Source organism: Hyperolius riggenbachi, chromosome 10, assembly GCF_040937935.1.
Source record: "Hyperolius riggenbachi isolate aHypRig1 chromosome 10, aHypRig1.pri, whole genome shotgun sequence".
Lineage (NCBI taxonomy): Eukaryota > Metazoa > Chordata > Amphibia > Anura > Hyperoliidae > Hyperolius > Hyperolius riggenbachi.
In genome coordinates, this window is record NC_090655.1 from 186,779,738 (window position 1) to 186,797,941 (window position 18,204).

General features: G+C 43.8%; 1 protein-coding gene across 1 annotated transcript in view; it reads left to right on the top strand.

Annotated features, from left to right (window-relative positions):
• Window positions 1–18,204, top strand: part of LRMDA (leucine rich melanocyte differentiation associated) — a 1,235,169-nt gene that overhangs the window by 728,637 nt on the left and 488,328 nt on the right. Inside the window, exons 4-5 of the mRNA XM_068258133.1 lie at window positions 3,112–3,251; window positions 17,652–17,778. Of these exons, the coding sequence (XP_068114234.1) occupies window positions 3,112–3,251; window positions 17,652–17,778 (267 nt within the window). The remainder of the gene's footprint in view (window positions 1–3,111; window positions 3,252–17,651; window positions 17,779–18,204) is intronic.

An 18,204-nucleotide genomic window follows, 5' to 3' on the forward strand; every position in this document is an offset into this window, starting at 1 on the left:
GCACTATTGGCAGCATAGTGTGCATAATCGGGGAGCGGGCACTCTGCACACGCGCTATGCTGCTGAATTGCTGCTGAATTGCAGCATAGCGAATGCTAGTAATTAACGTCGGCTCCACTCCTCATGCCCTGAGCCCCAGCGGGTCCAGTCACATTAAAGGACCGGGTTCCCGCACACTGATTGGCCCAACAGGCTGTCTGTCAAGTGACAGAACACCTATTGGGCCAATCAGAGTGCGGGGATCAGGTCCTTTAATGTGACTGACGTTAATTACTAGCATTCACTATGCTGCAATTCAGCAGCATAGCGTGCACAGTGTGCCCGCTCCCCGATTATGCACACTATGCTGCCAATAGCATGCGCAGCTTGCAGGGACACTAAATTAGGGCCTTCTGATTCACTAGTGTCATGTAACAGCAGCTAACTCGCGCCCATAGTGCGAATGAACCCTCATTGTTTCACATGAAGAATGCTGTTTTGCATAGCTTGCATTTGATTAATTGCATTTCATTTGTTATAAACTGGTCAAAGAGAATTAGCTAACCAGGAAAGGCAATTTTTTAGAAAATAATTGTTTACTCCATAATAGGGTCGTTTAATACACTTTATCCTGCATTGTTCTAGCAGGTTCTTTCCTAACTTACATTGTCCTTACTAGACAAATACATGTGCCGCTCCTAACCATATTTAAACACATAATGGGACATCTGAAGTGTTTGATGGATAAATGTGCAGAGTTTCTTGAATTTTTCAGCAAAGACTAGCCTTTTCTTTAATCACCATTAAAGAGAACCCGAGGTGGGTTCTAAGAATCCAATTAGCATACAGAGGCTGGGTCTGCATATAATGCCCAGCCTCTGTTGCTATACCGTCTCCCCCAGTCTCCCCCCTGCGCTCTGCTATGCCCCATAAATCAATCGCCGTGCTGGCGACGGCTGTTTACATGTGAAGTGTCAGACTGCTGCTCCCCCGCCTCCTCCATAGCGCCGGTCCCCGTCCGCGTCCCTTCCCTCCCCGGTGATTGAAGGGACGTGGGCGGTGACTGGTGCTATGGAGGAGGCAAAGGGAACGGAAGACTGACACTTCACGTGTAAACAGCCGGCTATCGACACGCTGCGTAATTTATGGGGCATAGCAGAGCGCAGAGGGGGGCTGGGGGGAAACAGTATAGCAACAGAGGCTGGTCATTATATGCAGAACCAGCCTCTGTATGCTAATTGGATTCTTAGAACCCACCGCGGGTGCTCTTTAAGAGTCGTACCCACTAGGCAATTTTTCCGACGGCCACGATTTTTTGAGCGCCACGCAATCATTTCTATGACCTCACGACGTAGGTACAGGCGCACAATTACAGGAACGACAATAAGCAACATGCAGCAATAATGACTGTCACGGCAGATTGAATCTTTAAAGGGAACCTGAAGTGAGTAAAATTATTTAAAATAAACTCATGACGTAGCTGCAAATGAATATTACATACTAACCTCACCGTCTGTTCCTCTCAGAGGCTCATCATTTTCTTCTTACAATGATCCCTTCCAGTTCTGACAATATTTTGTCAGAACTGAAATATACCAGTTGCTGTCAGTTATATATTAGCAGCTGTCGGTTACAACTGAATGTGCAAGATAATGTCCATGTTTCCCTATGGCTCAAGTGGGTGATATTACAGTTTAACAGTGTGTTGACCAGGAAGCTGTTATGGGTTAATGGCCTTTTTTTAAAATGGAGGACGGAGAATTCCATTGATCACAGTGGACATATGGGACACAGGAGAGGAGAAAGAGATTGAGGAGTAGACTACACAGGAGGTAAGTAAGTATGACCTCTTAAAGATACCCATCAACTCCCACGTAAAGTACCACGATCGCTTGAATTCTCATTTGCACCCGTCATGTACCGTCGTGCATACCCGCCACCAGGAAGATGGATCTGGGAGCACTTGTTGTCTTTGGATGTCGCTGAGATCCATCTTCCCAGGTTGTGAGGTGAGTATGTAGCTTAAGTCATCTTACCTTTTACTTCAAATGCTCCCTGACAGTGGTGTACTTAGAGTATTTGATGCCCTGTTCTATTTATATACAGACCCCACCATCCAAAAAAAAGAAAGGAGTGAGTGCAGCATGCAAAGCATGCCACAGTAAAAATGGGTGTGACTATGACAGGTTGTGAGCGGAGCTAACTGTAATGTTGCAGTGTAACTCAAAGACAGTGGGCCTGAGTTACCCCCCAAAACACAGTTAGGCAAAGTGACCCTAAAGTTAATTAGACAACATTTCCTCCCCAAGGGATGACACCCACACACATAATAAGGCAGTGACCCCCTCCCCCCCAAGAAAACAAAACAAAACAAAACAAAAAACATAAAAGGGCAGCATTTCTCCATAATGTGGTGGAAGGGCAGACTCGCATCATGGATGTGCACATGATAAATCTGCAGAAACTGCATGCCCCACATATATGTATGTGTGTATATGTAAATAATATTCCTGGTGGTCAAGTGGTTTCCCCCCCTCCCTTCTCTGGTGGTGTTAGTGGCCCCCTCCTGTTCCTGTGCACCCCCAGCTGATGCAATTCAGAGTATGCATGTATGGAAGCCTTGCTGCTGTTATCTCTCCGGTTCTGCTAAGTCCACTGATGTGCATCCTCCTGTCACAGCTCAGCTCTCCCCCTAGTGCTGGCATCTTTTCCTGCATCACAAGATTACACAAGTGCGGGAAGAGATGCCATCACTAGGGGATGAGCTAAGCGATGACAGGAGGTCGGACATCACTGGACTCCAGTGCAGCAGATGAGATAACAGCAGCACAACTTCCGCTCAAGCAACACTCTGTATTGCTTCAGCTTGGAGGAGCGCAGGATGGGGTACACAGGCACAGAGGAGACAGAGAGGGCAGGTGCCAGAACACAAGCAGCTGCATGGGACTCACTCTGGGTGTCACTTCCCTACCATGGTGACCCATGACCTAGGTATGCCACTGCTATCTGAAGAAGACCCCCTTGCAGGAAAGGATCGTCTACATTGATACATAAAGTTAAAAGTATTTGGTATAACATTATATTGTTTAACATATTTGAAACCAATCCTTTTCTTAACATCTCCTATGATACCTGACAGAGCTGGATCATCTTTTGGACTCATTGGCTGTATCAGCTCCGGCCTTGGAGTATCTGAGTCTGCTTGGCAATCAAGCCTGCCCCAATGAACTTGTTAGTTCAGAAAAAGATGAAGATGACTATCAGCGCTACAGGTCAGTGGCTTATTTTCCTGTATTTAAATTGACAATTCTCTGAATATTATATAGTATTTCCATGCCATCTATTATTTGCTTAAATCCTCATAACCAGTGCATTTGGATTAAGAATGTTCTTAAAAAAGAACTAGTTTGGCATAATTTGCAATTAAAAACCTGTCTCATAAAAATGATATTGTTTTCCAAACTGCCTTTCACCCAAACTGTAAAAAAAAAAAATCGTAATCCCCACCACAACTTTCCCATCACATTCAGCTAGTATTAGGAATTGCCATCATGCATAGTAACATAATATCCAGTTTACATTGGTAAGAAACACAGTCCTGTTTTAGACTACAGCAACAGGTTAGTGACTAATAGCAGAAAATGAAACTAAACTTGTTAACCCTTTCAGAGTCTTTTTTTCAAAACAAAAGATTGTTCTTAGAATTTAGAAAAATGTGGCTAATCTGTTAGAGTAAACTGTAAGTTTTGACTGTAGTTCAGCTTTGAACCATGTTACTTGAAGCCTTACAGTCTATGGCTGAATACCCACTGATGGTGACATACAATTAACTTATCTCCTGAGTTTTCTCAGATAATTTTTTATCTCTAAAAAAACAACTTGAGCAACTGGTAATTGAAAAGGTAGTTCAGTCCACCCCTATACTACATCGTTAGGGTCAACTTTGACCCTCTACATCACAGTCAGCAGGCACATTGTAGCCAATCAGGCTACACTCCCTCCTGGAGCCCCATCCCCCCTTATAAAAGGTAGGCAGCGTTAGGCATTGGACTCACTTGTGTGCCTGCAGTAATTAGAGAAGGGAGAGCTGCTGCAGAGATAGCTATAGGGAAAGCTTAGTTAGGCTCTTGTAGGCTTGTTAGCTTGCCCCTTGCTGATTCTTATTGCTAAAAAAGCACCCCTCAACAGCTCTTTTGAGAGCTAATCTTGTTCTTGTGATCTATTTTTTTTGTGGCCCACTTGCATTATATACAGCCCTGTCAGTCAGTTGCAGCTGGCCTTTGGCCCCATTGGTGGTAATTCCTACTGTGCCACTGCCAGGCCCAGCACATTTAGTGACTACCTGTGTGTGTGACAGGTAGCTGCACATTTGTAATCCCAATCACTGCACCTGTTTACTGTTCAGTGCACCTACCTATCTACCTACGTGAGCGCACGCATTGTTAATACCACCAGTCATTGCACCTGTTCACGGTACCTGTGTGTGTGTGTGTGTGTGTGTGTGTGTGTGTGTGTGTGTGTGTGTGTGTGTGTGTGTGACAGCTGCACATTTGTAATCCCAATCACTGCACCTGTTCACTGTTCAGTGCACCTACCTACCTACCTACCTACGTGAGCGCACGCATTGTTAATACCACCAGTCATTGCACCTGTTCACGGTACCTGTGTGTGTGTATGACAGCTGCACATTTGTAATCCCAATCACTGCACCTGTTCATTGTTCAGTGCACCTACCTACCTACCTAGCTACCTACCTACGTGAGCTCACGCATTGTTAATACCACCAGTCATTGCACCTGTTCATGGTACCTGTGTGTGTGTGTGACAGGTGCACATTTGTAATCCCAATCACTGCACCTGTTCACTGTTCAGTGCACCTACCTACCTACCTACCTACCTATGTGAGTGCACGCATTGTTAATACCACCAGTCATTGCACCTGTTCACGGTACCTGTGTGTGTGTGTGTGTGTGTGTGTGTGTGTGTGTGTGTGACAGCTGCACGTTTGTAATACCAATCACTGCAGTGCATACCTGTAACCTGTTCAGTGCACCTACGTGACCGCAAGCAGTGTAATATACCACCAGTCACTGCACCGGTTCACAGAACCTGTGTGTGACAGCTGCACATTTGTAATACCAATCACTGCAGTGCATACCTGTAACCTGTTCAGTGCACCTACGTGACCGCAAGCAGTGTAATATACCACCAGTCACTGCACCTGTTCACGGTACCTTTGTGTGACAGCTGCACATTTGTAATACCAATCCCTGCATACCTCTTCACTGCATCTGTGTGACCGCACGCTGTTTAGTATACCAGTCCGTGCATACCTGTTAACTGCACCTGTGTGACAGCTGCACATTGTATTGTAATACCAGTCACTGCATACCTGTTCACTGCACCTGTGTGATGATTAAGGAGCCGTTGCTCCGATACGCGTGAGCTTTTGTATGCTACTTTGATGATGGATTACTAATAAAGGTTTTTTTACAATATCCCACCATCTGGTGCAGCGGGATTTTTCCTGGATTCTGGCTGCACATTGTATTAGTCAAGTCAGTGCATACCTTTCACTTCATCCCGCCGATATGGACAAAACAAGAGGCAAAGGCAGACCCAGAGGCAGGTCACCCGGCAGGTCTGTTTGAGGTCATGCTGACGTGATTTTGTGCAACCCGAGACCAAAGTACAGTGCTCAGAAGAAGGCACGTCCCATCAACTCCCAAGATTGTCAGGACGTGGTTGACTATTTAACACAGAACACCTCATCTTCCGCAGCCACCAGCGCTACTCCAAGTACCACATCCACTACATTTGACACTTCGCAGGAGTTTTTTGGTGGGAAAATCACTGATTCACAGCCATTATTGTTACAACAAGATGAAGGCGCTAAGCAAGTTACACCACCTCATATGTCTGAGTTAGGCGACACTATGGACGTAACGTGTGAGGAGGAGGATGATGAAGTACCTGCTGTTGGTGCAGTTTTGGAGGTGTTTGATACAAGCGAAGCTGGGAGGATGATTATGATTATGATGATATGGATGCCACATGGGTTCCCAATAGAGGAGATGAACAGGGGAACAGTTCAGAGGGGGAGTCAGAGAGGAGGAGTAGGAGGTGATGAGTTGCTGAAAGAAGCAGGTGGAGCTCGTCATCAGAAACAGCTGGTGGCAGTGTCCGGTGCCATGTATCGCCACCGATGGACAGCCAGCCAACATGCCCTTCAACATCAGCTGCTGACGCCACCATAGTGCCCACACCCCAGGGTTGCTCAGCGGTGTGGAAAGTTTGTAGTGTGTATGCCAAAGATCCGAGCAATGCCATCTGTACTGTCTGCCACCAAAAATTGAGCCGTGGAAAGGCCAACACCCACGTAGGGACAACTGCCTTATGAAGGCACATGCAGTAAAGGCACAAACTGCAATGAGAAGACCACCTGAGCAAAAGCAACACACAAAAACAAAGCCACCCTCCTTCTCCTCTTCCTCCTTCAGGTGCATCATCTTCAGCCGCTTTCTCTCTTGCACCTTCACAATCACAGCCAACCTCCTCCATTCTGCTCCTCTGCCCACAGCAGCAGCCAGGTGTCTGTGAAGGAAATCTTTGTGCGGAAGAAGCCAATGTCTGCCAGTCAGCCCCTTGCCCGGCATCTGACAGCTGGTTTGGCTGAACTGTTATCCCACCAGCTGATACCATACCAGCTGGTGCACTCTGAGGCCTTCTGAAAATTTGTGGCCATTGAGACACCGCAGTGGAAGATACCAGGCCGCAATTATTTGTCAAAAAAGGCGATACCCAAACTGTACCATGAAGTTGAGAGGCAAGTGGTGTCATCTCTGGCGCACAGCGTTGGGTTAAGGGTCCATCTGACCACAGATGCCTGGTGTTCCAAACACAGTCAGGGCGGGTACATTACTTACACAGCCCATTGGGTCAACCTGGTGACCGATGGCAAGCAGGGAGTACGTGACTGTGCAGCGGACCAACTTGTGACACCTCCACGGCTTGCAGGCAGGCCTGCTGCCACCTCCTCACCTTCTCCTTCTTCTCCTACTCCTCCTGCTGCATCCTCTTCGCTGTCGTCCTCCTCCTCCTTGGCTGAGTGGCAACGCAACTCTACTGGTGCTGCGAGCTCCTCTCCAGCTACACAACCCCAGCTCCCCAGGGCCTATGCTGCATGCCAGGTACAACGGTGTCACTCCATCTTAGACATGTCTTGCCTCAAAGCGGAGAGTCACACTGGAGCAGCTCTCCTGGCTGCTCTAAACAAACAGGTGGATTAGTGGCTGACCCCGCACCAACTGGAGATCATCAACGTGGTGTATGACAATGGCAGCAATCTCATTTCGGCTTTGAATTTGGGAAAGTTGACACATGTACCCTGCATTGCACATGCATGTGCTCAATCTTGTAATCCAGAGATTTGTGTGTAAGTACCCAGGCTTACAGGGCGTCCTAAAGCAGTCCAGGAAGTTGTGTGGGCATTTCAGGTGGTCTTACACGGCCATGGCACGCTTGGCCAATATTCAGCAGAGAAACAACTTGCCGGTGAGGCGCTTGATTTGCGATAGCCCGACTCACTGGAATTCGACCCTCCTGATGTTCGACCGCCTGCTACAACAGGAGAAAGCCGTCAAACAGTATCTCTACAACTACAGTCAAAGGACACAGTGTGGGGAGATGGGGAATGTTCTGGCCGAAGTACTGGACACTCATGCGAAATGCCTGCAAGCTCATACAGCCGTTTGAGGAGGTGACAAACATGGTGAGTCGCAGTGAAGGCGCCATCAGCGACTTGATCCCATATGCCTTCCCATATGCTGTGCGTAGAGTGGTTGATCAAGCTGTGGATGAGCGTGAACAGGAACAGTTACAGGAGGAAGCGTTGTGGGATTAATTCTCATCAGAACCAGATGTTTCCTCAATATCTGCGGCAGCACAGAGGGGGTAGGAGGAGGAGGAAGAGTCGTGTGGGGAAGAGGAGTCAGATGATGAGGAAGGTGGTTTTTTTTGAGGAGGAGGCAGCAGAAGAACAACCACAGCAGGTGTCCCAGGGGACTTGTGCTGCTCAACGCTCCCGTGGTTTGTTCGTGGCTGGGGGGGGGAGGAGAACTTACCTGACATCACTGAGGTAGAGCAAGAGGAGTTGGATAGTACGTCTGGATCCAACTTTGTGCAGATGGCGTCTTTCATGCTGCCCAGCCTGTTGAGGGACCTACATATAAAAAAACTCAAGGGGAATGAGCTGTACTGGGTGGCAACGCTACTAGACCCTCAGTATAGGCCCAAAGTGGCAAACATGTTACCAACTCACCTGAAGGCAGAAAGGATGCTGCATATGCAGAACAAGCTGGCTACTATGCATTACAGTGCATTTAAGGGTGATGTCACAACACAAAGGAATAAAGGTACCACTGCCAGTAAACCTTCTCCCAGGTCCACGCAGGCAACGACAGGACGCTTTAGCGATCTCATGGTGATGTTGGACATGCGGATATTCTTTAGGCCTTAGCTTCAGGATTCACCCTCGACTGGCAGGTAGCCGACTACCTGGCCTTAAGTGTGGATGTAGACACTGTGAGCAGCAATGAACCCCTGGACTACTGGGTGCGCAGGCTTGACCTGAGGCCAGAGCTGTCCCAATTTGCCATCCAAATTCTGTCTTGCCCTGCCTCAAGCGTCCTGTCAGAAAGCACCTTCAGTGCAGCTGGAGGCATTGTCACTGAGAAGTAAGTCGCCTAGGTCACAAAAGTGTTCAGTACCTCACCTTTAACAAAATGAATGAGGCATGGATCCCGGAGGGTTACTGCCCGCCCGAAGACTAAGTCAGTCCCCACACACAGCATCTCTGCCTGCACGCCATGTGACTGGCTGCCTGCCCCAAGACTAAGTCGGTCTCCACACAGCATCTCTGCCTACAGGCCGCTTGACTGCCACCACCAACAGGGTCCACCAGGACTCCAGGCGAATTCCTGAATTTTTAAGGCCACTGCTATCAGTGGCCGTTATAATAATTTTTCTGGTGCGTGTACATGCCTACCTAATTTTTCTGGCTGCACTGCAGCTGCAACAACAAAACAAAAGGCATGTACATGTGTCAATTCCCCTTCGTGATCATTACCTTGGGGCTTGCGTATCACAATGAAGCAATGACCGCTGGCTATATGAGTGTGTTGGGGTTGGGGGGCACACCTGACCCAAGAAAATAGATAATAAGGTCGTTGCTTCATTGTGGACAGACCAAATTCGATCAGCTGGACACTCAGTCACTGTTGTTCTGTCATTGAGCTACCTCAGCCCGACCATATGAGCTTGAAAAACGCTATCGCCTGCACTCTGGCCATGGTGCGCACCAATCCAGCACGGCCGTCACTACACAAACAGCTGTTTGCAGTGCGTTACACAGTGAGTTTGGTCTGTCAGTGTGAAGCAGTACACTCATTACACTCCCTGATTGATGTATACACATACAAGATGTTTTAAAGGACTTTAGGCCTCCAATTTAGCAATAAAATATGATTTCTGCCCTTAAACCGCTGCTGTGCGTCAAATCCTTATTTTTCCCGGGGAGTTTTGGCGTGTATCCCACTCCACCATGCCCCCCTCCAGGTGTTAGACCCCTTGAAACATCTTTTCCATCACTTTTGTGGCCAGCTTAAATGTTTCTATTTTTCAAAGTTCGCCTCCCCATTGAAGTTGCAGTTCGCAGAAGTTTGCATGTTCGCAAACTTTTGCAGAAGTTCACGCTCGCGGTATGCGAACCAAAAATCAGAGGTTCGGGCCATCTCTAAACATGAATAAAGCAGTTATAAATAAAATGCAAAGTCAGCTTTCGGAGCAAAAAAAGTGTACTTTGGGAACGTATAATTTCTAAATGAATACTAATACTTATGCACAAAAGCAAATATGATAACCGTATGGCATATAAAAAATAGGAAAACATGTTTCATTAAATATTATGCCAGGGTTTTATACTGCTTTAAACTGCTGTTCAGGAAATGTTGTTGAAAACAAAGAAAACCTTGAGAATCCCCATGAGGAGATAGACTGGCCCAAAACCTGTCGGTTCTGTCAGATTTTAACTGCCTACTTTTTTTTTCTGCGATAGTGGTCCTTTAAGAAATCAAAGAAACATCTTTCTGCATGCTGTTAACACATATTTTGCTATTTTTCCTCTATTCACCACTGTTGCTTTTTGTCATCATTTCCTTGGTTGTCATATTTTCGACCTGCTTGTGTTTCATTTTCATCAGGTTTTTTTTTTATCAGCCTTCTGTCACTTTTTTTTTTACCCCATTTAAAACATTTTAGTGTAGTGTATTTTTATCCCTTTCAGGTCAGTAGAGTACTAAATTTCATCACTGTTACAAAGATATTCACTAAGCTGCTGTAATCAGAATAACATGTCTTAGTGCATGAGTTGAGCGTAATACATTGCATGTATTGCCTTTTGCTCTACTCACCACAATTTAGTGAATATACCCCCAAGAGTGGAGAAAACTGAGAATGGTGAAACCGGCATGACTGCTCTACAAATTAGCCCTAATGATTCTGCTTCTGATGATAAAGTAATGGGATGGTACATTGCAGCGCAATGGGTTAATATCTCTCACCACACCATTAAACATACTTTGTTTTGCATTGCATGTAAAGGGACAGAATACTGACTGACAACAACTCTAAGGTAAACTAGATACACAGGCTAGAAATCCCAATGTTCGTTTTCCAGATTTTCCCCTGAACAGTGATACAATAGTTTTGTAGCATTATTAGCTACTGTATACAGTATGTTTATTGACACTGTTTGCACTTGCTGGAAAAATGTTTGAAAAGGTTGACAGCAACATTGGTGTGTTTAATTATGATGGGAGTGACCCACGAGGCCCTGTCCTTCTGTCAGATATGACCTGTAGGTTTATTGTTAACAGCACAGTGATTAGACAACAAGTTCAGTGGCAGCAATGTCATTATTAATAGGAAGAAACTGACATTTACTGTACTCCTCTCACTGCAGCAACAATGCTTGACCTGAAAATAAAGTTCGCTGTGGTTTAGGTGAACTGCTGAATGAGTCAACTAAACCCTGGCTGGGAAATATGCTCTGAGCCATTTTCATAGGTATTAATGGCAACATCAAAGGCGGAAAGCTGAACAAGCCTGTGGCTTTTTAATTTTGAAGTTTACTTGCAGCACCTGAAGCAGTTAAATATTTGGCTGCAACACAATACACGGTCTGTTTGTGTGTTTTAAATATAAGCAGGAAGTGAAGAAGAAAATGCAGATCAGGATGTGTAGTAATCTGCACTAAGACTGGAATCTTGTGCCACGCAAACGGAAGAGCCACAAGGAACAAGTGGATGAAGACTGCGACTGTGTAGTCTAAGCCCTAGTCCTTATTCACAGACATTCAATCTCTGCTCTTCATCACAAGTTTTCTCTCTAGTGAGGTGACATATCATCATTTTTATTACAGCAGAAAATGTTTTGGCCAGCATGTGAATGCTGGTATGACACATGTATTGCACTTTGACAAAAAACATCCCACTTCACTAATTCATTGCAGCTTACATTTAAGGCAGAATGAGTAATATGCTTTGGAGCGAAAGTCACAGAGGCTGTCAGCAATTTATTACAGGATTTGTCAGTTAAACTTTGTGATCTTTGGTATAAGAAAGATGCAACTCTTATAATTTTACTTTAAGTTCAGCGGGGTTTACTATGCTTTTTATGGAGTTTGGTGCATACTTTTACATGGCAGTGGGTGATACTTTTCTTTGGTATACAGAATGAAAGACTTATGCACAAAGCAAACTTATTAGGGATATTGCAGTGATATTAAAGGGATACAATCTCCCTATGGTAGATGAACACACGTGTCTGTGTACAGGTTAGACTGTAGAGTGTCTGGTTGGCAGAGACAGCCACTGTTAGTCTTACAGATGCAGGATATCACTTGCCTGCTCTTCACGCTTCACCTTTTGCAAGTACTAAATTCCCCAGACAGAAAGTCTTGAGTAGACAGAAGCTGTCATCTCCTGTTCTCCTACGTCTCCCCGCTCAATGAGAGTGGCTGAGTCCTCTTTTCGTCCTGTGCTGTGATCCATACTCAGCCAGTGATGACAAACTTGCTTCTGTTTCTGCCGGCGCCTATCTCACTACTGTCCCCTTTGTATGGCCTTTTGCATCTAATCATTAAAATCCACGTTAAGTTCTTGTCCCAAGTAATATTCCTGTCTGAATGTTAGTTATTCCCTTTCTCTTGTAGTTCAATGCCTTTAGTATAATTTTGTTGACTTGTTGAGGCCTTATAGATGCAAGCTTGTTATTACTAGCAATAAGACGACAATTTGTGTAAAAATACATTTATAGCAAAACTGGCATTTCAACTGCAACCAAATAAAAACCAAATAAATACTCGCTTCAGGTTCCCTTTAAGTCTTTTTTAATGTAGACACATTGTTTTAAGAGGTCTTTGGGCCCATCTAATAACACATAGTAAAGTGTCTCAGTAACAAGCTGGGGAATTTTGGCATGGTAATATGTCAACATTTTTTATTGTATTTTTTTTAATTAAGAGTCTCTATGCTGACAGGTACGTACAGAAATCAATCAGGTTAAGAGAGTTTGTGGATGGTTAGTGTTAGGGGTGGCCAGGGCCGGATTTCTGGGAAGGCCACAAAGGTCAAGGCCTAGGGCGATAAAATCAGCAGGGCGCTGGACTTTGAGAGATAAGAGGTCACATGTCAAAGTAAATCATCTCTCCTGATTTTCTCTGGTATGCCTGAATTCCAGAGATCCCTGCATCTCTCTCACTTGTGCAGAGTATGTTTGAGGACAGTCAGTATGTGTTGTCACCTGATGATTATGTCCTCCCTCTGTATGATGGTGGGGACATACAAGCTGCTGTGAGAAGTGCCAGCCTGGGTTTAGTAGCAGAACTCTTGAGTTCCGTAGGTTTTTTTCATGCACAAATTCATAATCACAAATAGGAATCTTCTCCCTCTGCGGTTTCAGATTTATTACTGGTCTGGTCAGCTCTTAAAGACCTGAGACCTGTTAAATGTATGGTTTGTTTGTTTTTTCCTAGGGAATGACCACAGCATTCTCTGTGCTACAGTTTAACTCTTTCCTGACTCATTTTAGAAGAGCATTGCAGTTTGCTAGCTATATTTGCAAAACAAACTATGTATCTCCATCGGATGCGGAATGTATATATAGTTGTGTGCTCTAACATTTTGTTAGTATAAAGTCTACAAACATATACAAAGTCTGAAGAAGCCAAAGGCTCACTGTTTTTATTTACAGGTAGCTAATAAATGTTATCATTCTGTTTTAAAAACTTCAAAACTTCCTACTGACTCATTAAGATCTCTCCTTCCTTGCCTTGCCCTAAGAACTATATTGTCACTGTTTAACCACTTAAGCCCGAAGGGTTGACATTTTTTTACATCCGAGCAACTTTCACCCCCCATTCATTTGCCAATAACTTTATCACTACTCATCACAATTAATTGATCTATATCTTGTTTTTTCCGCCACCAATTAGGCTTTCTGTGGGTGGTACATTTTGCTAAGAGCCACTTTACTGTAAATGCATTTTAACAGGAAGAATAAGAAAAAAATGGAAAAAATTCATTATTTCTCTGTTTTCAGCCATTATAGTTTTAAAATAATACATGCCTCCATAATTAAAACTCACGTATTGTATTTGCCCATATGCCCCGGGTATTTCACCGTTAAAATTATGTCCCTATCACAATGTATGGCGACAATATTTTATTTGGATATAAAGGTGCATTTTTTCCGTTTTGCATCCATCACTGTTTAGAAGCCCATAATTTATTAAATCATATTGATATACTCCTTTGACATGCATATTTAAAAAGTTCAGACCCTTAGGTAACTATTTATGTTTTTTTTTTTTTTTTTATTATTGTAATTTTTTTTTTTATTTAAACTTGTATGTGGGTATTTTTTGGTGTGGGAGGTAAACAGGTTTTTTTTTAATATATTTATATGTTTAATTTGAATTTTTTTTTTTACAGGTGTAATTTGCTATTTGGCCACAAGATGGCCAGAATCAAAAAGTCCTGGGAGCGATCGATCTCGCTCCCAGGCAGAAGAAAGGAGCCCAGAGCTCAGAAAAGCCGCAGCATCTGAAGAGACGCTGTCGGCTTTTCTCCGGGGGGGTCCGATCAGCGAAAGGGATTTATAATCCCTTTCACTGATCGGTAATCTAGCGGCCAGCAGCGGGGGCGCGCACGGGGGGGCCCGCGGGAGCGCGCGCGACCCGCGGGAGTGCGCGCAGCCCAACTGGACGAGAAATCTCGTCCAGTTGGGCTTAAGTGGTTAAAGCACATCTATGCAGCATGTGTAGTTTTAGATCTTCTAGATAATAATTAGGGATATACTGAAGACACAGGAAGCCAAAAATTGCAAAAATACTTTTTATTTTTAATTATCAAAAAAGTGCAGAATTTTGTATACAAAAACTTTAATCACGAAGAGCCGCATGGGAGCAGGACATCCAAACCACCCTGTTTGATGTCCTGCTCCCATGCAGCTCTTCGTTTAAATCCACTTGTGGTGGTCTATCCTGGTTTTATATTTGTCCAGATGAGATTCTACTGTGTAATTCAATTGTGCAGATGTTCATTTTATATATATAAAGGCCTGAAGAAGGGTCATCAACCCAAAACAAATCGATGTTGTTGCCTTTGTCAACCAGTTATATGCACTTTTTTACATGTTTAAAGTTTTTGTATACAAAATTCTGCACTTTTTTGAAAATTAAAAAGAAAAAGTATTTTTGCAATTTTTGGCTTCCTGTGTCTTCAGTATATCCCTGATTATTATCTAGATCTTGCTGTGGTGCACCTACAGGGATTCATTTTGTCTTTTGGCTTCTCCCAAATATATTAACTACTAGTTTTAGATCTACTACTCAATGTTCTCTGTTTTGGATGAGCTTCTTTCAATAGCGCAGCCCTGTCATCCGTTTGTGGCTCTGACTACAGCCAGTCACACAGAGGACAAAGAAGCAGCACATGCTCTGTCTACTCAGGCTCCTTGCAATTTTACACTCCTGCCCAGATGTGCACAGCAGCCGAGGCCGGGAATGTTTTGAGCATGCACTGCTTCTTTGCCAAATGAGGGGTAGAGCAGCAAAATGGTGGGGAGCCCATTCAAACCAGTTATTGCTACTCAGAGGGTTGGACAGAATTTAATGGGGGGTGGGGTGGTTGGTGACAGCTGGCCTAGGGCACTTGGAAGTACAAATCCGGCCCTGGGGGTGGCTGTATGTCAGAGGCTAGTGGAGGATTAAACTAAGACTTGTTCTGTTCTGGAGGAAACTATCAGATGAGTATGAGAATAATGTAAGAATAGCAGATCCATCTATGTTAGGCATTGTTGAAGGGGTAGAGGGTGTGGTAAGACATAGAAGAAAGATCATGGTTAGGGTTGTCCATCAGGTACGAAAGGGACAAAGGTTATATTCTAAATTAAGGTCATGACTATTCGAGGGAGTACTGCAACTAAATGGTGTGACGGTTGTAGATAGAAAAATGTAGCTTTCAGTCCCATAGCAGGGGCTGCTGTTAGGATTAAGCTAAGCAGATTCATCGGGGGAAGTCTCAGAAGTCTTAAAGGACTCTTGAAACTAGGTATTGGAGAAAAAACTAAATTCTCAATACTGGGCATCAAAATTAACAGTTTTGGTTGATCAAATAACCCTAAGACTCCCGGAGCTTCTGACACAAACCTTCTTTTGACATTCCCAGATTTTGAAACTTAAAGGGTATATTTAATGATCCACTCATCACAATCTTTTTTGGCAGTGTGATAATCTTTACACAATAAATAAAACTTTTGGGATGCAGAGCTAAATGTATTTTTTTTTTGTTTGCTTATCAACACAACTTGTTATATTGCTTCCTGTATGTGAATATAGAATCTAACTTGTGAGTGAAATGTTAAATAATTTACACTGTTTAACATTTTGACAGTGTTCATGAATAAACTACACGTATTTCCAGTGGAATTGCTTAGTTCAGTATGGGTCACAAAGCCTGGTCAATAACCAGGTGCTGTAGATCGGCAACCACCCAATCTAAAACAGATCATTGTCAAGAATTCTTTGAATAGGCCACAACAAAATGGAACATCACCCTGCCGACAAAAAAGGTGTGGGACCTGCAGACATATTTACCCCATTGACAGGTTAATGATACCCGGTTCACAACAAGAGTACAGAGTACAAGGCACATTTTCCTATGAATCCACCAATCATGTATATCTGATCATGTGTGCTAAATGCCCCAATGTTACGTACGTATGAATGGACACAGGCAAACTATTAACAATCCAGAATCTGGACTCCCAGTTGCTACACACTTTCATTCCAACGGACACAGCATGAATGATCTTCGTGTCACTGCTCAAAAAAAGGGTGGCTTCAAAACATCAAATGATAGATTAATAGCAGAAACAAAATTTATAAATTGGTTCAAAGCGGTGGACAAAGGCTTGAATAAGGACAACAACTTTTTAAACTGGTATGAGGCTCATGATATTTAATGCCAAAACTCTTTCTCAGCCTATATAGCTAAACTTGTGAACTCAGAATTTAGTCTGTGAATGTTGTGTAAACAAGGAGTCTTATCTCAGCTAACAACCTCCCACCCCATTTAGATGTTCTGTTTCACTTAGGGATCTTAATGACATGTATTTATGCTTGAAAAAAAAAATCTGTGTATCCCCTTTTGATGCTGCATGTATATAGCTGTCTGTGCCATCAACTTGCAAGCAAAAAGGATTGAAACCCGATGAAGGCTTTACAGCCGAAAGCTAGCTTACTCTTATTCTTTTTAGTTAGTCAATAAATGGTATCATCCTGATACAAAACTTCTTACTTTCATTGTACAGGGAGATAGATGTACATATGAACCATAGTAGAAGCACGTCGGTGGAGGTGCCCAAATGTATGCAATGGTAGTAAAATTTGTAACGGAGGTCTCTTACCTCCAGAAGAAGACTCTCATAGATGGAACAAGGGAGTCTTTATTAAAAAAAAACGGTTATACTGTAGACAACGCATTTCACTGGACACAGCCCACTTCCTCAGGTCAATAAAACAGATAACCTTATTTCCAGCCGTGCAGAGCGGGGGCGCATAGATCAGATCCATCTGTTCCATCTATGAGAGTCTTCTTCTGGAGGTAAGAGACCTCCGTTACAAATTTTACTACCATTGCATACATTTGGGCGCCTCCACCGACGTGCTTCTACTTGTGTATCCAACACCTCTCTGATGTGCCATCCCTACCACTGGGCGACACGGCCGACCAGGGTACAGGACCATAGGAGGAGAGCGACCACCCAGATCCAGAGGGTCCGGGCTACCAAGCGGAAGCGTTTTTTTTCCGCATGCCAATACGGTGGTTGCAGGACTGCAACCCACCTTTGTGAGTATATATTATTCACAATTCTGTACCTCCAAATTTTCCTAACGATACTACACCATAAGGGCTCCCCGTCTCACCTTTTCCACAGGTCGAGGAAAACTCCCCTTGCTTAAAGGGGCACCCCAGACCGACACAGATATATGAACCATAGGACAATCTTTTGACAAAGACAAATTTTCATCACAGTCACTTTTTTTACAGGTACTTTGTCCTGCACAGACTTCCTAATCTAAAGTTTTTGGATACCAGGAAAGTGACAAACAAGGAGCGGGAAGTTGCAGGTTCCAGAGGAGCTTTCATGAAAGTAGTAAAGGCCAAAGAAAACAAGGTAAGACCTGAAAATGATTACTTAAAAAGAAGAGTAAAAGGAGACAATGATAGAAAACCATGTAAAACTGCACTGTGAGCTCTATGAAAGCATACACAATACACAATAGCTCTGTTATATCTGCAAAGTATCCAGATTTGTTCCATTGATAGTGTCATAATCTGCTTCCTGTTTTAATGTAGTGACCGTACATAGTCTCAGTAAGTACATTTTAAATTTTATTTTTGTACTTAAAAAGTAATTTCAGATGCAGACATTGGAAAGTACTGTTTTAATAAGGCCTGGATGAAATCTGATGCTCTGTGACAGTTTGGAAAAAGATGTTCAGCTTTCTGACACAGATTTCTGCATAAATATTTACTGAATGAAACACGTCAGAGGAGAGTACCCTCCAGTTTCACCTTAGATGTGTTTTTCTCAAGTGTG